This window comes from Bos taurus, chromosome 7 (assembly GCF_002263795.3).
Source record: "Bos taurus isolate L1 Dominette 01449 registration number 42190680 breed Hereford chromosome 7, ARS-UCD2.0, whole genome shotgun sequence".
Taxonomy (NCBI): domain Eukaryota; kingdom Metazoa; phylum Chordata; class Mammalia; order Artiodactyla; family Bovidae; genus Bos; species Bos taurus.
The window spans coordinates 53417116-53441025 of record NC_037334.1 but is presented as its reverse complement, the minus strand read 5'-3'; the positions used below and the strand labels follow the sequence as shown (position 1 = coordinate 53441025).

The 23910-nt window shown below is 46.9% G+C and overlaps 1 protein-coding gene across 2 annotated transcripts in view; it reads right to left on the bottom strand.

Moving 5' to 3' along the window:
- The window catches only part of LOC100847454 (uncharacterized), a 341605-nt gene that overhangs the window by 251831 nt on the left and 65864 nt on the right, over positions 1-23910 (bottom strand). For both annotated transcript variants that reach the window (XR_807886.4, XM_010807410.4), the window contains exons 4-5: positions 19981-20075; positions 17363-17459 (exon numbers count right to left, since the gene is read on the bottom strand). Coding sequence is in view for 1 of the 2 variants with exons in the window: in XM_010807410.4 (XP_010805712.1) it covers positions 17363-17459; positions 19981-20075 (192 nt within the window). In the remaining variant the exon portion in view is untranslated. The remainder of the gene's footprint in view (positions 1-17362; positions 17460-19980; positions 20076-23910) is intronic.

The following is a 23910-nucleotide window of genomic DNA, read 5'->3' as shown; positions in this document are numbered from 1 at the left end:
ACCAGATAAAAGAGTGGCATCGAGGCTTATCAATACCTGGAGGGACAGTACTCCAGGCAGAGGAAATAACAAAAATTCTGTTAGATGGGAGCAAGCCTAGAATGTTCTAAGAACAACAAGAAAGGCAGTGCAGCTGGGGCAGAGTAAGCAAGGGGAGGGTAACAGTACATGAGATCAGAGAAACAGCAGATGGCCAGTTCCAGTATGGCTTTGTAGGTCACTGTCATTTTAAAAGACTGGCTTTATTTCAGGTGACATGTGCAGCCATTGAAGGATTTTGAACAGAGTGACATAACCATGACCCGATTATACTTTAGAAGGATCCTTCTGGCTGCATGTTGAGAATGGCAGGGTCAAGAACAGAAGGAATAGTTAGGGTCTAATCACTATATTCTAGGCAAGAGACACTGCTGCCTTGGAGCAAAGTTGGTGATGGAGGTGCAAAGAAGGGAATGGCCTTGAGATAAACTCTGAAGAGAGTACACAGGGTCCACTGAAGCACTGAGTGTGAGTGGATGGGGGGCGGGGACAGGGGTCCAGGTTGACTCCAAGGTTTGTGGCTTGAATACACCTTGCAATAATTACTTCCCAGGGTCAGGGAAGACTGAAGGAAGAATAAAGTTGTAGAGAGAAGCAGAAAAACTGATTTGGGCCTTGTTAATTTTAAGATGACTGATGGTTCGAGTAGGGAGGCTGAATTGTTGGATATATGAGTCTGACACTGAGGAATCAGGTCATTTGAAGCTAGAGTTGAAGGTCACCAAGAGAGTGAGGGTAGGCAGAAAAGATCCAAGAACAAAACCCTAGGGACCTCAACAGGTAAGGCCTGAAGGAAGAGGAGGATCAAGAAGGGAGTCTGAGGAGGAGTTGCTAGGCAGCAGGAAGAACACCAGCAGAGTGTGGTATCCTGGGAGCCACATGGAAAATTGTTACAAAGAGAAGGGAGTGATCAATCGTGCCCAACAGTGCTCACCAGTCAATTAAGACAAGGCTGGTGAAATGACCACTGGATTGGACAAGAAGGGCTAGAGGGGCAGGCAGCCAGGCTATTTGGGGTGCTATTTGGCACAGACAAGGTAGGCAAGGCTCTCTCATTGCCCCTAGGAGGCTTCTGCCCTCCCCTCCCAGCTTCTCTCTCTCACCACCCTGTCTTTGAATAGCTGTGCCCTTGACCTCAGCTCTCCAGGAAGTCTTCCCAATCAGGCCGGATCCCCCACCGTAGACTCTCATGGTAGCAGGCACCCATCTCACTGCCAGTCTGGGTCCCACCGGATTTTCCTTTGGTAGGTTGGACAGTGGGAGCAGTGTCTTAGTCTACATGCCTGTACTCCAGGGGTAGGGACCAGGCCTCTTAACTCAGAAACTTACTCCCTGCAGCAAGCATGGAACTGGGCACAGAAATAAGCACTCAACCAACAAGGAGGAGACCGAGGAAGGGGAGACTTACAGGCACTAGTGTGATCAGGCAGAAGCGGAAAGGTGATGAGGTGAGATGTGTGGCCAACTCAGAGTGGGGAAGGGGATCTGGCTTCCAAGGGAGGGCAGGAGAAGGCAGTGTATGAACAGAAAAAGCCTCCCTCCAACATGCAGAGCTAGACCAGGTCAGGAATCGGAAGCCACTGGAAGAGAACTGACTACCAGGACTGGAGGAGACAGCAGAAGGCTCTGAAATCCTCTCTACCCATTTTAGACCCTTGTTTTTGACAGAGAAGCCAGCAGAGGTGGACTTTGTGATCACAGACTGAGAAGCCCATTTGGCCACCATGGCAGGGAGACAAGGCTGCTCCCAGCATATCAAGAAAACAGAGGTTTTGTTTGAGGGTGGAAATCCATCATCTACTGCTGCAAATTAAAAACCCCGAAGAGAGTCAGGAGATCAAATGTTCATCCTTGAAGCAAGGGTAATAACCATATCTAGCACCTATCACATGCTGTAGGGAGTTATCTCATTTAATCCTCAACTCCCTGACTACCCCATTGGAGATAACTCTCTCCTATCACCTGGTTATTCCCTTCAAAGAATTTTATCACCATCCACAGTTATCTTGTTTGCATGTTTCTTTCCTGCTTATCATCTGCCCTCCATGTGCAACTTAAGCTCCTCTGGGCAGGAAGCTTGTCTGATCTTAAGCTACATCCCTCTGCTATCACAGCACCAGGCACAGAGTACACCACAAACATTCAGCAAGAGAACTGAAGAGCTTCGTGGAAATCCTTCTACCTACCTGTCCTACACATGAAGATTCTTGCTCCTCTTTCTTTTTTTTACTACCTAAATGTTTAAAGTATTTGTATGTTCACACTGAGGCAGACCTACACAACCTCGCTGCTTTTCTACTAGCAATGAGACTGGTCTCAGCCCCAGCTTCTCTCTCCAAACAGCAAGACCTGTCCCTTCCCAGGGTTTAAAGTCCCAGCACCCACCCCCTGCCTATCTGAACAAGCCCCTGCTCCCTCTCCCTTACCTGCCTCTGCCTCCCTTGGGTGTGCCCAGCAAATCCACTCAGCTGCCCTTGTTTGTTCTCTTCCACGCCCCTGTGTTTGTTTCCTAGGACTGCCATAACCAGGTACTGTCAACTGTGGGGCTTAAAGCAACAAATGTATTCTTCCAGTTCTGGAGGTTAGAGGTCCAAGTCAAGGTGTCAACAGAGCCATGTGCTCCCTAAAGGATCTACGGAAGAAACTTTTCTCTCTACTTTCTGTCTGCTTTAGGCATCTATCAAAAACAAGTCTTGATACTTTTTGGATTGCAGCTACATAACTCCAATCTCTGTCCCACAAAGAGATTTTACCACATGTACCAACTCAAACATATAATTAATGAAAAAATTCTTCAATGGACAAGTGTCGTCACAGGTGAAGAAATAAGGTAGGGGCAAACGTGGGCTTGAATGCAGATGTGAAGCGTGGCGGGGAGGTGGGGGACTCCTGGACAATATAGGTTTGTGATAACGCAAATTCTAATAAAGTTAGCCCAAATTCTAACAGGTTTCCTGGGGCTGTTGATGCTATTGGACTATGGACCATCCCTGAGGGCAGAGACCAAGTCTTATTATGTTTGTATTATACATTGCATGGTTCAAGGCTGGAAGAATGAGTGCATATTAAACTGCTGCAATCTACTTTAAAAACCAGGGCAACTGAACTCCTGCTATTTTTCTCATTTAGTTGCCCTTCAGAAAGACCCTCTGGCAGGCATGCGTCAACTGCTGACCTGGAATGTTCGCCTGGTAGCCCACCACCTTGTTTAGGGAGGGCAGCTCTTCATCCCTGTAGATCAGCTCTTCACCCCTGCAGATCAGAGGTCTCAGCTCTGCAGAGTGAGCTTTGTAGAGCTAGGGAAGTACAGTTTCAAGGCCAGAGCAAGTTCATCTCCTCTCACTTGCATCAGCTTGGATAGGCTTCACGTGAAGCAATTCCATCTTTCTGTATGTCTCAGAGGATGGTAGGGAACAGGACTCAGCATGTAATGAGTTTAGGGTGGTGATGCCCTTTAGCAACCCTAGCTTACCTGGCAGACGAGCTCTCATTGCTGTTTCAGATGGCACTCCTGTAAGTTACCATCCTCCACCCTGGCCCAGCCAGCCCCTGGTCTGGGACCCCGTCTCCACCACGAGTGGCCAGAAGCTTCAGCAAGCAAGAGCTTGGTCCCCAGTGCTCAGGAGGTCCATGCAGACCACCAGATGCTCTTCAATACCTACACAAGCGCACGCGCATGTGCGTGCACACACACACACACACACACACACACTGCACAGGTCAACTATCTGGGATTTCTGAAGCAGGGTGGGTGGGGGTCTAGAATAACCCTGCTTTGCACTCCCACGGCTCCATGCACAAAATCCAGCAACGGTTTGGTCAGAGATCCTTTGGGGTCAACTAGAGGGCACCCTGATTTCGCCAAGAAACACGTGTTCAATTCCACATGTGAGCCCTGCTTTTGCTGACAGGCCATGACTGTGGCTGCGAAGGGAGGGGAAGCAGGTGGATTCTGTCTGTTTTGGGGTGACAAAAGTGGAGTGCACTGGCAGTTAAAGCTCAGAATGAAGGTGGAAGAGAAAGCAGTAAAAGCAAGGGCCCGGCTGGCGTCAGGTGACAACTGCTTCTTACTTAGACACTGTATACTTAACAAAACTACTGAACTAGGTTATCAGGTATGATGCATTTTAAGTTATCTATTTTTTTAAAAAATTCAACATTAATAACAAACATAGGACTTAACCTAATAGGAAAGTCAACTTTCTGGTTCTGACAGTCTACTACAATTATACAAGGTATTACTGGGGAAAGCAAGGTGAAAGCCTCACAGCAATTCTCTGAACTATTTTTGCAACTTCCTCTGAGTCAAACTATTTCAAAACAAGTTGTTTTAAAAATTATCAAGCACAGAAAGATATTACTGCATCTAAAATATTATTAAGGTCAAAAATCTAAATTTGAGGTTTTATGTAAACCCTCAGCTTTCTCAAAATTTGAAGTTTTGTGTAAATCCTCAGCTTTCTCATCAAATAAGATGTTTAATAATAAAACTATGACTGTCTGGTCATAACAAAAGAGTCTAAAATGCAGTACTTAGGTGCAGTCTCAAAAATGACAGAATGATCTCTGTTCATTTCCAAACCAAACCATTCAGTCACAGTAATCCAAGTCTATGCCCCAACCACTAATGCCTAAGAAGGTTCTATGATGACCTACCAGATCTTCTAGAACTAACACCAAAAAAAGATGTCCTTTTCATCACAGGGGACTGGAATGCAAAAGTAAGAAGTCAAGAGATACCTGGAGTAAGCAAGTTTGGCCCTGGAGTGCAAAATAAAGCAGGGCAAAGGCTAACAGAGTTTTGCCAAGAGAACGCACTGGTCATAATAGCAAACAGCCTCTTCCAACAACACAAAAGGAGACTCTACATATGGACATCACCAGGTACTCAATACCAAAATCAGATTCATTATATTCCTTGCAGCCAAAGATGGAGAAGCTCTAATACAGTGCGCAAAAACAATACCAGGAGCTGACTCAGATCATGAACTCCTTATTGCAAAATTCAGATTTAAATTGAAGAAAGTAGGGAAAATGGCTAGACCATTCAGGTATGACCTAAATCAAATCCCTTACAATTATATAGTGGAAGTGACAAATGGATTCACGCGATTAGATCTGATAGATTGCCTGAAGAACTATGGATGGAGGTTGTGACATTGTACAGGAGGCAGTAATCAAGACCATCCCCAAGAAAAAGAAATGCAAAAAGGCAAAATGGTTGTCTGAAGATGCCTTACAAATAGCTGAGAAAAGAAGAGAAGGGAAAGGCAAAGGAAAAAAGGAAAGATATACGCATATTAATGCAGAGTTCCAAAGAACAGCAAGGAGAGATAGCAAGCCTTCCTCAGTGATCAGTGCAAAGAAACAGAGGAAAACGATAGAATGGGAAAGACTAGAGATCTCTTCAAGAAAATTAGAGATAGCAAGGGAACATTTCATGCAAAGATGGGCACAATAAAGGACAGAAACAGTATGAACCCAAGAGAAGCAGAAGATATTAAGAGGTGGCAAGAATACACAGAAGAACTATTTAAAAAAAAATCTTAATGACCCATATAACCACAAAGGTGTGATCACTCATCTAGAGTCAGACATCCTAGAGTGTGAAATCAAGTGGACTTTAGAAAGCATCACTATGAACAAAGCTAGTGGAGGTGACAGAATTCCAGCTGAGCTATTTCAAATCCTAAAAGATGCTGCTGTGAAAGTGCTGCACTCAATATGCCAACAAATTTGGAAAACTCAGCAGTGGCCACAGGACTGGAAAAGGTCAGTTTTCATCCCAAACCTAAAGAAAGGCAATGCCAAAGAATGTTCAAACTACTGCACAAATGCACTCATCTCACATGCTAGCAAAGTAATGCTCAAACTTCTCCAGGCCAGGCTTCAACAGTACGTGAACGGTGGTGAACTTCCAGATGTTCAAACTGGATTTACAAAAGGCAGAGGAACCAGAGATCAAATTGCCAACATCCACTGGATCATACAAAAAGCAAGAGAATGTCAGAAAAACATCTACTTCTACTTTATTGACTATGCTAAAGTCTTTGACTATATGGATCACAACAAACTGTGGAAAATTCTTAAAGAGATGGGAAGAGCAGACCACCTTACCTGCCTCCTGAGAAAGCTGTATGCAGGTCAAGAAGTAACAGTTAGAACTGGTCATGGAACAACGGACTGGTTCCAAATGTGAAAGGAGTACGTCAAGGCTGTATATTGTCATCCTGCTTATTTAACTTATATGCAGAGTACATCAGGCAAAATGCCAAACTGGATGAAGCACAAGCTGGAATCAAGATTTCCAGAAGAAATACCAATAACCTCAGACATGCAGATGACACCACCCTTATAACAGAAAGCGAAGAGGAACTAAAGAGCCTCTTGATGTAAGTGAAAGAGAACAGTGAAAATGCTGGCTTAAAATGCAACATTAAAAAAACCTAAGATCATGGCATCTGGTCCCATCACTTCATGGGAAATAGATGGGGAAACAATGGAAACAGTGACAGACTTTATTTTCTTGGGCTCCAAAATCACTGTAGATGGTGACTGCAGCCACGAAATTTAAAAATGCCTGCTCCTTGGAAGAAAAGCTATGACAAACCTAGACAGCATATTAAAAAGCAGAGACATTACTTTGCCGACAAAGGTCCGTATAGTCAAAGCTATGGTTTTCCAGTAGTCATGTATGGATGTGAGAGTTGGACCATAAAGAAAGCTGAGCGCCAAAGAATTGATGCTTTTGAACTGTGGTGTTGGAAAAGACTCTTCAGAGTCCCTTGGACTGCAAGGAGATCCAAGCAGTCCACCCTAAAGGAGATCAGTCCTGAATATTCACTGGAATATTGAAGTATTGAATATTGGAAGTATGGAATATTGAAGCTCCAATACTTTGGCCACCTGCTGGGTAAGATTGAAGGCAGGAGGAAAATGGCATTACAGAGGATGAGATGGTTGGATGGCATCACCGACTCAATGGACATGAGTTTGAGCAAGGTCCGAGAGTTGGTGACTGACAGGGAAGCCTGGTGTGCTACAGTCCATGGGGTCACAAAGAGTCAGACAGGACTGACTGACTGAACTGTATTGATGACTGTTTAAGAAAAGCTGTACTGTCACAAGAACATCTAGGATGATAGTGGTACTCTATTTCTTGATTCAGGTCTTAATTACAAAATTGTTTGCATTATAAATATTATTAACATTCTGTATTCTTTTTTGTTTTTGCACTTCTCAGTATGTGAGATATAATTTCATAATAAAATGATAAAATTAGTAATAATAATAAAACCAATCACTGGATTGTTGAGTGATTAAATCAGTGCATACATGTAAAGTACTGCAAATAATAACATTCATATATTAGCCATCAATTAGATTTTATTTGACATTAATTCATAGTCATTAGGAAAGAGTCTGGAAGAACATAGAAACAACAAAACCATCAGTAGCCACTATCCTGAATGATTTTTTTTGTTGTTGTTGTTTTAATAAAAGTATGGTTGATTTACAGTGTTTCAGGTATATAACACAATGATTCAGTTATATATACATGTATTCTTTTTCAGATTTGTTTCCATTATAGGTTATTACAAGATACTGAATTTATTTCCCTGTGCTTCTTGTTCTTGTTGTTTAGCTATATTATATGTAATACTGAATGACAAGGTTGCAAAGGACTTTTATTTTTGCTGATATTCTAATCTTCCCACAATCGATACAAGTTAAAAACAAACCTACAGTTCTTAGGTTAAAAAAATGCTTTAAAAAAATTTGAATGTGCATACTGTTTCCATATAACACATGGAAGAAAACTGGGGGAGAGAGTTTATAACAAAAACAAAATAGCAGATCCTACCGGAAGTCTGACTTTTCTCAGTGTCTCATAGTAGTTAGTCGCGTGTGTCCCACAGCCCATGGTTCTCAAAAAATATGGAGAGAGCATGGGGTGGAACACAGCCGTGCAGGTCAAAAAATGTAATGGAGATATATTTTTAACCACACATGTAATCCCATGTCCAAATATACCTCATACACGTAGGTATATATTACCAAAGAGAGGAGATATTAAATGTAGGTTAAATCTAGTTATGGGAAGCTCCTTGGCAGGCGGTAACCAAAAGCACAGAGACCATTCTGTAAGTTCCCCACAATATGGCTCCCATGGCTGTCCCAACCCCAGCGCCTCCTGCGGACCTATGGCTGCCTGCCTTCTCCCACTGCCACCACCTCCCTCACTGACACCAACCATAGGGAACGCTGAAGAACCACGACAAGCCAGGCCAGCATCTAGAGGCGCCGGGCATCCTGCCCCTGCCTCCCTGAGGCTCACCTGCCAGCAGGCTGTTGCAGGGGGTGGGCGGGTTCCTGCTGCCCTGGACCCAGGCCCCCCCGCCTCCCTCCACAGGCAGGGTCCCAGGCAAACCGCTGCTGGAAAGCTGCCCCTGATCCACCGGGCTCCATTACGTGAAAATAAAACACCAGCCTGTTCTGGGCCTGCCCAGCACATTACTGGGAGGAAGCTATAAAAGCTGCCAACACGGGTTACCTCAAGCATGTTCCTTCTCAAATATGCCGGGAGCGAGGCATGGCCTTTCCTCTCTTCCCCGCCTTCCATCTTTGAGGCAAAGGCTTTCTGTGTCCTGTTTATTGACATCCTCGCCTCTTGGCTGGTCCAGCTGCGCCAGAGCCAGTTGCCCTCCTGGCCATTCAAAGTGCCCCCGTTCCGACCCACTGCCTGTAATGCGCACTTCCAGACCGCACAGCCCACTGGCTGCTCAAAGTCTGGCTCTGAAACCAAATAAAAAGCTTTTCATTTACACTCCAGTTTATGTGCAGCAGCTCAAAAGCCTTATTTTCATGTCTTAGGCAGCTCCCACCTGAATAAATTCGCTCTAAGTGCCACTTTTCCTTTTGTGGATTATAAAGCAGTGAGGAGGGCTGAGGGATGGCCCTGCAGGATGCCACAGGCAGGCAAGGATGCAAAGTGACCCCTTGGAGACCAAGACAACTGATCGATGCCAGGACCCTCGACAATGCACACCACAGCCCTGGAAGGGCAGAAACCACAGCTACTCTCGGCTTTGTCATAGTTGAAAGCACAGCCCTGCCCAGTCCTGGTTCCAAATCCCAGCTCTGCAGATTTCTCAGTGTGTATCCTTGGGACATGGGCCTGCCTTAGAGCTTATTTCTTTACATATAAATAGGGACAACACCTCAGGGAGGGGCTACTCTAATGACTGAACCTGATAAAATACATAAAGTTCTTACCACAGTAACTGGCACATAGAAAGCCCCTGAGAGATAGCATCCATTATCACTCAAATTCATTTTTAAGTGTGTGAAGGATGTACTTGATGCTAGGTGCCAGGTATAAGCAAAATCAACATGGTCCCTGGCTTCAAGGACTCACAGGGCAAAGGGCAACAATCCTAACCCTTTGGGACCTCTACTACAATGGCTGTGCACACACAAGACAGGGAAGGAGGGCTAAACCTGCCTGGGAAGATCTGGAAACAATGAATGTCTAAAACATTCAACTCATTTAAGGCTGATGTTATCTGGTGGTTTCCAGCCTGGTCTCATTTCCCACCTATCTCTCCCCGCCGCTCCCCCTCCTGGGGGCCTTCCCACTATACCAGCCCCACCCTGCGGCCTCTGCCTGGGATGTGCCCCCCTCCCCCAATATTCCCATGATTGGCACCCTTGCTTCACTAGGGTTTCTGCTCACATGTCACCTTCCTGGTCACTCAAAAAAGACTTCTGTCCCCTTCTGCTGCTGTATTATTCTGCACTCACCAATACTGCATTCAAATCTATCTGCCTGCTTTTTTATTGTGCACCTTCTCCACTAGGATGGGATCTCCGTGGGCATGGGGACTTGGTTCATCACTGTGAACTCTGAATCTAAAACAGTGCGGAATCAAATTAATGAGCCACAGTTAGAAACTGGGGACTCCTCACCCGTAAAGCACGAGGCTAAGAGTGTCATGTACATGGGCATTTAATCCTTACCACATCCTACTGACCTCTTCTGCTGGGCCATCACCAAGAAGAGTGGAGGTGAATCACTCTAGGAGTGCCATAGCCAGCCCTAGTCTTCCCCATCATCCTTCCAAACTTCTGATAAACAGCTCCCAGGGAAACATCCCAAGAAGTAAGTTAAACCCAAGGTCTCTCCTGTATCTGAGAAGCTTGCCCTTCAGAGTCTGCCCTTCCTAAAGATCAGAAAGGGCTCCACAAGTCCTACACAACCAAACAGCCACCATGTATTAGATGCTTCTTGTTGTGGTTTAGTCACTCAGTCGTGTCCAAGTCTTTGCAACCCCATGGACTGTAGCCCACCAGGCTTTGCTGTCCATGGGATTCTCCAGGCAAGAATACTAGATGGGGTTGCCATTTCCTTCTCCAGGGGACCTTCCCAGATCAGGGATGGAACCTGCATCTCCTGCACTGATAGGTGGGTTCTTTACCCCTGAGCCACCAGTTAAGTCCGCATTGGCTACTCATGTACAGACTTTGTCTCACATCCTCCCCACACTCTGCTTCATAGTCATGACCCCTCAATCTAGGGGGAAACCAAGGGTCAGAAAGGTTAACTCACTTTTCATGAACACACAGTTAAGAAGTGTCAGAGCTAGGAATCTGAAACCCTGGTTTGTCTGATTTAAAAGGCCATGCCATTACCCACTATTTCGCCAGTGCCTCTGGGTGCCCACACGGGTTCTCCCCTAGCTTGGCTCAGCCTCCTTGGTCACTGATGGTGCACAGCAGATCAGAGAGCATGAGCTCTGGACCCAACAGACACACTTTCCCCACTTCCACCAGCTGGGTCCTGCCCAGGGGCCACCGAAGGCTGGGTCAGAGGCTCCCTCTGCTTCACAGGAGAACTGCTCCAGGAAGGCGGAAGACAGGGGCTCCGCCAGCACCTAGCAAGTACTCAACCCACTTTAAGTACATGAGCCCCAAACTCTCCGTGCAGGTCAGCATCATCTGTGGACAAGTTATATGATTTGTTAAAGTCTCAGTTTACTTTTCTATGGAAGAGATGGTCATTTACCTGCCTTCAGTTATTAGTCAAAGAGGTGAAACACGTCAAATGCTTACAGCAGTACCTGGCCCGTGAGAAACACTCAATAAATGTTAGCTCATCATTGCATCCTATTTCGTAACCCAGGAAACAGACAACTAGGAAGGCAACCAACTTGCTTGACATCTCTCATCTGGTTCAGGGATTTGACCCCAGCCTGCCTGACCCCAGGCCACTTCAAGGTTGACATTAACACACCCACCCAGTGACCAGCAACACGGTAGAGAGAAATGCTATGTTTCAGTAAAAAACTATAGCACACCCGTGCTGCTAAGTCACTTCAGTCATGTCTGACGCTGTGCAACCCCACAGACGGCAGCCCACCAGGCTCCCCCGTCCCTGGGATTCTCCAGGCAAGAACACTCGAGTGGGTCACCATTTCCTTCTCCAGTGCATGAAAGTGAAAAGTGAAAATGACGTAGCTCAGTCGTCAGCACACCCTTATGGGTATCCAATTCTGGTCCTGCTCTTTGTCATTGACATAGTTTTCACCTCTTGGTAAATTGCAATTTTTACTTTGTTACCCCCCTGTAAATTGGATTGGATCCTGCCATCTTAGACATTTCTGTCCTCACCAAATTCTCCATTCTTCTAGTTTCCCACTTTTTCCCACCCTCCTGGCATGGATTCCTTGAGAACTACAACCTGACCACCCAGTTCCTTATCGGAAGTCCAAGCTGGTGGTGGCTGACCTTCCCCTCCAGATCTAAAGAAGTCTCACAAGCTGAAGCCAGACTACAATGTGATAAAAACTTCAAAAGACTCATCACCACAGCAGATCGTGAACTCGCTCATTTAAATGCCTGACAGTTCACACTATCCAGCAAACACCCTCCACTGCATGAGGCCAACAGATGGTTCAGCTGGTCCTGCATGAACGAAGGGTGACTGAGCAAGAAATGAACTTACACCCGTTCAAAAGAAGAATGCACCCTCTGTCCTTGAACAAGAGGATGGGCGACAAAGACTCTCCCCTTGATCAAACTTTTGCTGGCTTCTCTGAGCCCAGAGCCCTCTTCTCAAAGGGCCCTGACCTTGGCCTTCCTAGGCAGGCCTACATAGCCCAGTCTTCGCAAGAATCCTGCTAAGTCACTTCAGAGACATCTCCCACCTTTGATGTGTCAGTCCTTGGCCTGCCTTTAGCAAGAATTCTGTTAGATCAGTTTAGTAAGCATCCCCTACCCTGGATGCCTCCTCTTAGTAATTTTCCATCCACTGAGGCCTTCATCCTGCTGCTTGGGGCTAAATCCCCACCTGTCGTTGTGTTCAGAGTTCAACCTGATACTGCAGTACCCCTAGTGCAATACCCCTGAATAAAACATTCTTTATTATTCTAACAAGCATCAAAATAATTTTTTCTTTAACTACCCTAAGGCTTGCTTCAAGTAGGAGGGCCTCCCTTCCTGAAAATTCTCCAGTCATGTCTCAGTCAAATCCCATCCCAGATCTCCTGCAAGTAACCTTTCTCTTCTGCTCAGCACGAGCAAACCTCCAACAACCAAGGAGCTGCTTCCCTGCCCTATGGATCTTTGCCTCTCTCAGGCTGGCTGCCAGCCCACCACTTTCCAGCCGTCTATGCACGCAGAGAACACGAAAAAACAGAAATGCATTCCCCATCTGGAAACGCCTCAGAGCTAAACATTATGTAGGATGTGATGGTGTTCGTCTACCCAAAGCGAGACTAAGAGAAACACGGAGACAGGAGGAGACTGCTGCCGAAGGCCAGTGCGTCAGCAAGAGCTAAATTTAGCAACCAAAGCCTCTAACTTCATTCTTTTAGGAAGAAAGAGCAGCAGAAGAAAAAAATGTATGCACATATTTAAATGAAAAAACCTTTAAGAGAGGGAGAGAGTCCACATCCTTAGTGACCTGAAGAAATGCATGAGGAGGGACCACTCTTGGGGAGCCTGCCTCAAGTCAGGTGGGGGGGTCTTTTGGACCCAGTGAACGCATGATACAAAGGAAGCTGCAGACTGAGAAATCCAAACATTAAGTGCTGAGGGCAAGGAGAACAGGTGGATTCCAAAAAGTTACCAATTCTGGAAAAACCCGTAACACAGGTTTTCAAACAGATTTTGTCTTCTAGTAGAGTGGCTAGTATAAAAACATACATCAAAAAAATAAATAAATAAAAATTAAAACATACATCATCTAGGCCCCACTGCCTCCAGGGAGGGTCTGAAAACCTGGGGGAAGAGATGGAGACGTTCCAAGTGATGCAAAGTGGTCATCTGAGCACACATGGGGAGCCTCAGCTCTGTCTGTAGCCAGCTCTGCCCGGTTGAGCCATTTCCCCATCTCTGGGCTAAGGATAACTGTCTGTGAAATAACAGTACAGCCTGGCTGCACTGAGACATTATAACATAGAGAGACACACTCTGTTCTGGATTTATGTGTGGGGAAGCTGGTGGACATAATCAGATTCTACCCCACTCCCACCAGAATCAAGACTTCTGCCTTGACCTTGATAAAAGATCCGTTATTAAGGGATTTCACCACGCTCTTAGAAATGTATCAGTTCCCACAAAGGGCTAATAATCTCACTGTAAACAGAATCCTCATAAGTCAGTAAGAAAAATACAAGAACCTCAACTGGAAAATGAATGAAGGACCTGAGCAATTCACAAAAACATGCAATAACTTAATTCTAGGGGCGAGGGGGCGGAATGAGACTCCTTACTGGTAACAAGAAAAAGGACATAATTAAAATAAAAATGAGAGAGCTTTCCCCACATGTCAATTAGCAAGTTCCTAAAATCTCAATAATACCCAGCAAGGGCTGGGACTCAGAGAATTTCAAATCCTAGTGTATCATCAGTAGACAGCAAGGCAGCCTGACTTAACCAGGGGCAACCTGGCCAGATGACATCCCAAGCCACCTAATAATTCTGTGAGGGGAAGCACACCGACTGAAACCGTCACTATGGCCAGGCACCACAGTAACCATGTGCATGAGTTGTTTTACAACAGGAGGTCCTGGTAAGGAACACAGAACTAATAAGCCACCACCGACCGGAAGAGTTCATAGATCAAGAACTTCTTATTTTCAGCATATGAGTCAGAAATCACTCAGCCATGATTAATAGAAGCCACCAAAGTTGACATGGGATGGCTTAAGTGGAGAAAAATGGAATTCATTAGCTCACGTTACTGGGTTGTCCGGAGCACACATATAGCTTCAGGCATGACTGGATCTAGGTGTTCAAACATCAGGGCTCTATTTGTCTGACTTTCTCCATTTAATGACCAAGATATTCACCAACAGAACCAATAAATTGCCTTGAGTGGAAGAAATTTTTCAATAAAAAAGATATTCACCAACAGGCTTATATTTATACCCTATCAATCGCAGCAAAAGTACATCATCTTCCCCAAGAGCTCTGGGAGAGAAGTGCCGGGAAGGACTCAACTGGCTACATTCAACAGCCTACTCCTAGGGACACAGGGCAAAGGAGTGCCTTCCAGTCACATGGAAAAGGTATTCTCTTCCTAGAAGGGAGTGGGAGCTGCTGGAAAGGAAAAAAAACAGTTCCACCTTAATGAATCTCTCCCACTTTAAGAACACGTTAGTTTCTTGGCACAGGCATTCACTGGCAGTGGTAGGCATGAATGACACCATCAAGCTGGGGTTACTTTGCCACCAAGGCAAAATGAATTATTAGTCTACATTCAGACTACAACAACAATCTAAGTGAGAATGCATTTTTTTTAACTCACATTTGAGGTATGAGTTACATATAGTAAGATTCACCCCTTTTAGTAAAGAGTTCTACCAATGTTAGTGAATGCACACAGCTATGTGTGACCACCACCACAATCAGGATATAGAACATTTCCATATCCCCCACTCCCAGCCCCTAGCAACCACTGATTTGCTCTGAAGCCTTGTACCTGAGTACCATGAAGTTATATTTCCAGAATATCATAAAGTTCTTCAATGTGCAGCCTTTTAAGTCTGGGAGCAACCCACTCCAGTACTATTGCCTGGAAAATTCCATGGATGGAGGAGCCTGGTAGGATACAGTCCATGGGATCGCAAAGAGTCGGACACAACTGAGCAACTTTACTCACTTTCTTTCACTTAGAACACACTTGAGATTCATCTATGTCGGTGCACGTGTCAAGTAGTTCACTCCTTTTATTGCTGATCATTGATACACCCCCCCCAACACACACACACCCCATACCCCAAATGCGTAAATTTCCTATATGTACCCAGGAACATGGGTTACATCCAAGAGCAAAATAACATTTTTACTTTATTCTCGTGGCACTTTCATTTTAATGGTAAGAAACCAAAAATGGATAAACACACACAGTTCATCAGGAAGTAAGAAATGACATGAATCTAAACAGAGCAGGCTGGCACATGGAGGGGGTGGTGCCCCTGCAATAAAGGATCAAGAAGAGCCTCCGAGGGACGCACAGCAGGCAAGGCAGACACCTTACCACGTTCCAGACAGAAGGAATCACCGGAGCAGAGGCCTGAGATCTAAATGGGCTTGGGGTGTTTGAGGAACAGCAAGCTGCCCAGAGGCTGCAGGGATCACAATCATGGAGAGGACAGGAGATGAGGTGGGAAGGAGGGCAGGGCCTCACAGACAAGGGTGATGAAACCTTTGTGTTTCACCCAAGTGAGATGGCTAACTGTCTAATCCAGACACCCCACACCCTCTGCCTTCTCCACACCAACACACAAGAGGCTGGGTCCTGCTGGAGACCTTTCCAGAGCCTCCCAGTAAGAGCCACAGCAAATCCCACCTCCACACCCACCACCTCCCCTGCTCTGACACTTCACAGAGCAAGCTCCTTGGAGCCTGCCTGCGACACCACTTGCTACCCATATACACTGGGTCCTATGTCTTCCCAGCAGGACCAGCTACATCCTTTGCCAGTCCCAGAAGGGACTGCCAGATAAAATGGGTTAACCTTGAATTTCAGATACACCATGAGTATTTTTTAATGAAAGTATGTCCCAGATACTGCATGGGACCTACCTGGGCCTCTCTTCCAGCTACTTTACAGAGGAAACAAGTATCAGCCTCTCCGTACTACACTCTCCACAGCTGCTTCCTCACCCACGCAGACAGTCTCCGCCTCAGCCCTGGATCCAACGCACTCCTGCCTACTCAGTTTTTTGTACCATGTATTCCCCTTCTCCTCTCTGCATCTTCAACTTCTGGTCTCCCAGAGGTCTACTTTTCTCCTGCAGTTCAACATGCTCCAGTCTTCCCCAGTTTGTTAAACCTTCCCTGGATCCTCCCATACTACTACCCTTCCCTCCGTGTTCAGATACTTTGAATGATGTATCACCTTCCCTCGACTTCCTCACCTCCCCATGTCCAGTCAACTCCCCACTCCCTGGCCGTCTCCTCCTGAACTCAAGGACACTGCTCTTGCTACAATCATCAGTGACCTTCTCGGCATTCAATTCTCAAGTGCCATCTTTCTCTCCATCTTAAAGCTCTCTTGGCTTGGCTTCAGTGACACCAAATTTCCTGGCTTACTCTATTGGAGGCAGCTTCTTCACTGTTGGCCCCCTCTCCATATACACTGGGATCCTGACTCTCTGTCCCGGACTCTCCATGGACACAGTCCATGCTCACCCTCAGTGGAAACCATAGGGTCTACATGAGGAAGAAGTCCTCATCTCTCTACACTTCTCTCCTGAGCTTCAGATTCTAATGAATACAAGGCAGCTCCACTGTTACCTCCTTGAACTCAACATGTCCAAAATCAAACTAAACCAGGAAAGAGTGGACTCATATTCCCAACCTCCCTCACCCCTGGCATCACCTCCTATTTTCCATATGTGACTGGCACATCCATTAATCCATTTCCAAGTCACAAACTCAGGTTTCAACCTTGGCTCTTCTTCCTCCTTCTCTCTGATATAGAAATCCTATCAGTTCTGTTCTCTAAGTGTCTCTTGATTACATATATTCTCTCCCCTGTTTCACTTACTGCTCTCTCCCCACTACTGGAATCCCAACAGCCTCCCAGCCCGGCCTGTTCCCAGTCTTGCCCCTTCTGTTTGCACCCAGCAGCCCCATCCCTCAAGGCCGCCTCTCAAAGGATAGACCAAGGTTCTCTCAATATACCTCAATCCTCAGCCAGACCACACCGTCTCTGGCCTCCCTCCAGGCTTCTGCACAGCCTGCTTCCTCTGCCCAGCGCCCCTTCCACCCCGTTTACGTCCTCACTCCCCAGCAGAGCTAGCCGACTCACCAGCCACAGCAGTCAGCAGTGGAGAGGGGGCCAGTACACTCGGGTTCCCTGGGTTCCAGCCACGGTCTCCCCACTTCACGGGTGTGTGCTTTTAACCCTTCAGGAAAGGAGGAGTGATAATTGAGAGGACGTCATTGGTTAGGTACCAAACCATCTCCGCTCCTTCCTAACAGAACCCCAAATCTGTTCAGGGGCCACATGCTCATTCCAGTGAACCCATCATGATTGGTATAACTTATAGAAACCTGCCTTCTTTTTGCCCGTGATTAATTCTGGCCAATGCAATGTAAGAGGAAATCTACAGAGGACTCTTGGAAAATACGACACTAGTCTTTTAGAACCAGGCAAGAGAACCCCCTGCTCAGGGCCCCAATGGGAGGAGGGTCCCATTGATCACAGACCACAGGTACAAGTTAAACAACACATTGGCACCCCATCCCTCAGAGTCACACAGCATCATCCATAACCCTCAACATCTGCTTTGAAGACTAACACAGTTCAGGTCCCAAAGAAATACTTCACACCTCTTGCCCTAGGTCTTGAAAACAAAAGGTAACTGCATCCAACGGAGAAGGTTGGTAGATGTGCTTTGGCCAGCTGAAGAGACAAAGACAAACACTGCTGTAGAGTGTTGGGAGCACTTGAGAGCAGACAATGAGCTTGTCAAACCCTTCCTCTCAGCACAAATACAACACGTTCTTGCAAAATGAGAAATTCAGGAAGGCTGAACGTCATGAGAAATTCAGAGCAGGAAGAATCTTCGTCCTTTTGGTCACTGGCCAGCCACTGCCAACCTTAGGCCCACCAATCCCAGATTTGTTGGTTGGTTATTTTTTTTAAGATTTTTTTGATGTAGGCCATTTTTAAAGTTCTTATTGAATTCATTACAATATTGCTTCTATGTTTTATGTTTTGGTTTTTTGGCCATAAGGCATGTGGGACCCTAGCTCCTCAACCAGGGTTGGAATCCACACCCCCTGCATTGGGGAGCAAAATCTTAACCACTGGATCCAATGCAGTCTCCAGATTTCTTGTTTAATCAACAATCGATGTCATTCTGATTAAAGCCACTGTAAGGCTTTGACTTGAGGTAAGTGACTAGCAAATTGCTCAGTTTTGAGTACTCACTATGAGCCAGCACAATGCTGAAGAGGAGGCTCTTGCAGCACTGCTCGGCACATAGTAGGGTGCCATGCAATTCACCATCTTAACTGAGTACTTTCCAGAGTTAAAAGAGGGTACATAAAAAACAATGTCAGAACCAGAGGACCTTACCAGGCCAGCTAAGAATTATCACGCTATTGTTAGCTCTTCTTCCCGTGTATTAACTTGAACAATATTCTCTGTTCCCCAAATCTTCATGAAGGGCCCACAGCACCCTTCAGGTGCTCTGCTGCAGCACTGCTCACAGTCTGTAGCTCAAGGATGTCTTACAAGTCCATCTACCTGAGCAGACAGCAGCTCTAAGGAGGTGGGGGCTGGGTGTGTTCTGTCCTCCACTGCAGGCACCCACAGGGCCTCCTGAAGAGTGGGTGCTCAATTTCTTCTGCAAAATGAACTCATCTGGTCTCTCCTGTGGATGCCTGCCTGACCCTGGTGATGCCACTATAGAGTGAAATGCCCTTACATTTTCATTTGGGTTCTGTGGGAATGGGCCCTTTACTTCCTTCACTAACATGTCCCCTGAAGTCCTAAATGCAGTGCCCAGGAGGTAACGGTACTCAGGCAATGCCTGCTGTGCTTCCAGCATCCTTTCCAACAACCAGGTAACACCTGGGGATTTTAACAACAGAGGGAAGGTGAACCTAGCATTCCTACTGCACTGTATCTAGTTATAACGTCTTGTTTCAGAAGATTGAGGATCAAGACGAGGGAGCCCATCCTACCTAGGCACTAGGCTTTATTTCTCTCTTGTCATGTGACTTTTTTAAGCTGTGCTTTTCTGGCAGAAGCTCGCATGTATCTCACCAGATGAGGAGGAACCCAACTTCCTAGCCCCTTCCGCCCCCAGACATGGCTCTCCATATCATGAGATAGTAATCCATCTCTTCCAGCAGACCCCAGAGCACAAAATCCTCTCCCAAGAAGGAAAAGACCAGTCCAACACAGGCTTCAATGAGCTAGAAAGGAAGGACAGAAGGAAACACAAAGGCTGCTCCCTTTCCCGCCTGCCTTCTTTTCACATGCAATCAGCCCACAGTCCCTTTGGGAGTCAGATACAACGGTGGCCAAGCAGTTCAGCTGCCTCACCCCAGCTGCCTACCGCCATCCAACCCCACTGGCAGAGCCCCATTCCACTCTCCAGAAGAAGACGAGTCCTGCTCTGGACTTTCATGAGCATCAAGGACCAGCTGCGGTTTGGGGGCTAACATCCTACCAGCTGTCCAGCTGCCTGCAGCCATGCCAGAGACATCACTCTACTGGGGACCCTCCCCTGGCAGCCAATCAAATCCATCACGGCCCACTTTACATCACCTCTCCTATGGTCTGCTCTCAGGCAACCCGTCCTACAGAACACAAGTGGTGGTGAAAGCCATGCAAATACTTAAACAGCTCCCATAAGACATTACCCACTTTGTTGTTCCCACACTGTGTGGGATTTCAGAAACATGCCTTACCTTTCACTACCCAGGGGGACTCTTTCTCCATCAATGAGGGATCCTTTTTCTTTTCCCCCTCATTAATGCAGATGTCACTGGAGCAGCCATTAAACCTAAAATGAAATTTTGAGGTAATTATCTGTCTTTAGACATAGAAGAAGGCCTTACAAGGTAAAGTAAATTCTTTCTGGAATTTTGTGGATTTTTCTTCCTGACCCTTTATATCTCACTTTCCTACTTTATAGGACTTAAATTTTTTTTCCTGAGTCAACTTCACTAGCTAAAAAAAGAAACACTTCTGGCTGTGGGAGGAAGGGAGGGGGAAACAAGCAAATACAATGGGGTCCCCTGGCCCCCATCTGTTCCAAATCTTCCCCTCACAGGATGTAATGTCTAAAAAGCAAGAAAAATACTCCTTCCTCTTCCAATATTAGGCAGGATCTTGCATGCTAAGAGAAGAATGTCTGGTTACTCTGTGGGTTTTCATCTGTTTTTTAACTCACATATGGCCAAATTACCCTGGCCGCCCAATCCCATTTCCCCCTCTCCCCCAAAACCTCAGGTGCTCAGCAGGGCTCACGGCTAGCAAAGTGCATCCTGGTTTAGCCAAGGAGCCCCCACCCCTCCACACCACACCACCAACCCCTCTGGCACAAAAGATTTGCTCTAAGCCTCCCCAATAACTTCTGCAGATTTCTTAGCTGATGACCTGCCAAAGGGAAGCCAGGACCCCCCGAGGAAGTAGGCCACGTGCTCAGTTGCTCAGTTGTGTCCGACTCTTTGCAACCCCATGAACTGTAGCCCGCTAGGCTCCTCTGTCCATTGGATTCTCCAGGCAAGAATACTGGAGTGAGTCGCCATTTCCTCCTTCAGCAAGTGGGCCACCCAGGAAGGTAAAATGAGTGGGCTCACTGGTCTGCACTTCTCCTGCGCCCTCATGTCCTGCTTCCAGGGACGACACAGGCGCAGATGAACACGCGCAGCCAAGGCCAGCGCATTCCAACAGGAAGGAGGTTCCCCAGTAGCTGCTACAATCCTACCAATGCCTTTCCAAGACAGCGAGAGCGCTATTTATAGGAAGGGGAGCCGACTGGGCAACGCCAGTCCCACCAACCCTTCTTCCCAGCTTCTGTAGTTCTCCTTCAAATTAAGTGAAGAGGGCTTCCTCCCTGAATTACCCAATTTTTACAAGGGCAGAGCTCTCATTTAAATGACTGAGAAACCCTGACTGAGATGGCAAAGGATCTGCTTGATCTGCCCATCCCTCTCTGGACCTCCAGGTTCCTCTACTCTGGCCCCACAGCCACCTATGTTTTTCCCACATCATACACCTAGGATTTCAGAAACACTCCTTTCTGCCCTCCCTGACCCGAGTTCCCTCATGCATCTTGGCATGTGCTCCAAATTATCCTTCCTTCCTGCACTCTCACCCCTTCTTATCACAACCAACAAGACCCTGTGTGCTCTACCCTGGCGTGCTACCTCCTCCCTGCTGTTCCTCAATATGTCCCAGGGACTTTGCACTTGCTGTTGCCCCTACCCAGACCACGTTCTTCTGGGTGTTTGAAATTCTGGCTCCTTCACATGATATAAATTTCTGCCTTAAAATCACCCCCCTAGATGGGCCTTGCTCATAGAAACCATCTCCATTATTCTCTCCTTGCTCTATCCCACATGCCACACAAAACAGTCAAAAAAAATTTTTTTTAAGGGGAAGAGGAAGAGAAGCCCTCTTGGGATCAGCTCTCTGCTCTCTAAAACCAAGCCCAAAGAATGAACGTGCAGACACAGGAGTGGAAGGGGAGGGTGGAACAAATTGGGAGACCTGGATTGACATATATATACTACGGTGTATAAAATGGCTAGCTAGTAGGAAGCTGCTGTGTAGCACAGGGAGCTCAGCTCAGTGCTGTGTGATGACCTAGAGCAGCGGGATGGGGGGATGCAGGAAGGAGGCTCAAGAGGGAATCCATCTAGTGTACTTATAGCTGATTCACTTCACTGTACAGCAGAAACTAACATAACATTGTAAAAGCAATCATGTGCGCCTGCTAAGTTGCTTCAGTCTTGTCTGACTCTTTGAGACCCTATGGATTGTAGCTGCCAGGCTCCTCTGTCCATGGGATTTTCCATGCAAGAATACTGGTGTGGGTTGCCATGCCCTCCTCCAGGGGATCTTTTTGAGCCAGGGCAATTACTCCAATAATAAAGTAAAAATAAAACAAATTAAAAAAACCAAGCCCAGCTTTGTCCCCATCTTCCTTTGTCCCCATCTTCCTGACTTTCTCTGCCCCTCTACGCCCAGCCCCCACCAAAGACGCCATTTCTGTTGGCTGCCCTGCAAGAGGGTGATGGATTCCACAGGCCAGCCCCTCTCAGCTCACTTCTCCGCTCCCCACAAAATTAGAAGGCCAGCGAGGAGCAGAGTGAGCTGCCCGAGCCCTATTGCGCTCTACTGCTCAAAGCAGCGAGCCTGGGAGGAAGGAGAGCTCATTAGGCCAGAAAGCCACGCAGGGAGGCCCACGCCCTAGTGGCTGGTGAGTTCCAGCGGCTAGCTTGGAGGGCGGGGAGGGGAGCTGGTTGTAGAACAGGCCCAAGTAAGTTTCCACATAAAGGAAAAAAGTAAACAGATGAAGGCTCTTCCTCAGCCCTTTCAGCCTCTCAGAGGAGAGCAAACCTTCAAGTGTTTGTCAAAAAGCTAATCCGATTTAAAAATGCTTTGAAAGGGCTGAAAGAGGAAACAGCAACTACTGACCACCCCATGCACTGGCCTGCAGCCTAGGCGAGGCCACTTTCCCCTCGCTTAGCTCGCTCTGTCTTGCGGGTACTGTTCATACAGAGACCCAGAAAATCGGAAGGTACCTGGGTGAAAGAGGGAACCAACCCTCATCCCCTCAGTCGTCCACTATGGGCTGCGGACCCCTTTTCCCGCCAAGAAAGAAGGCTTCACGAGAGCAGAAAACCGGCCAGGACTGGAAAACGCGGATTCCACACAGCCATCACTCCTGGACACTCATCCCCCTCTCGCGCATGGAATCTGGGAGCTACTGAATGGGTCTGTCCCTGTCTCCCGGAAGCACTTCTCTCTCCCACCCCACCCCCCAGCACAGGTGGGACTCGTTAGCGGCAGCACGTTTAAGTTCAGGTGGCAGGAACTTCCAAATGGTTTTGCCCAGCAATTAAAGGAATGAGGCCTCCCCAGCGGCTCAGTGGTAAAGAATCCGGCTGCAGTGCAGGAGCCATAGGAGACATGGGTTCAGTCCCTAGATCAGGAAGATTCGCTGGCAGAGGACGTGGCAACCCAGTTCAGTATTCCTGCCTGGAGAACCCCATGGACAGAGGAGCTTGGCAGGCTACAGTCCACAGGGTCACAAAGAGTCGAACACGACTGAAGCCACTTAGCACACAGGCAACAATTAAAGGAATAGAAACCCTTCTCAAATATTCCAGATTCTGGTTCTGTCTTGCTTCGGAAATTTTACCAGATGCTGTCACCTAGTACCATCATGCTACTTAGGGTGACCAACCACCCAGGTTGCTGAAGACTTGTCCAGGTCTTAGCACTGAAACTTCTGCATCCCAGGATGGTCGGTTAATGATCACTCCCCAACCTCCTCCCCTCCCTTTCCCACAGTTTCATGTGGGCACATATTTTGGCAAAGCGGACTTCCTGGTATTGCTCCCTAATCCTTATGCCCTTGCTGTGTGTTAGAGGGAAGAAAAGTGGTGAGGCTGAATTAGTCTCCTTCCACCAGAGCCTTTAACTTAAAAAGAGGAAAACAGGTAAGAATAATATCAAACCTGCAGCACTTTGCTGTATATACTTTGTTTTGATTAATCTATGAGGTTGGTACCGTTTCCAGACTGGAAAACTGAGGCCCAGAGTCACACATAATAAGTGGTAGGGTTGGCAGCCCAGTGCAGGCAATGATACCAGGGCTCATAGAC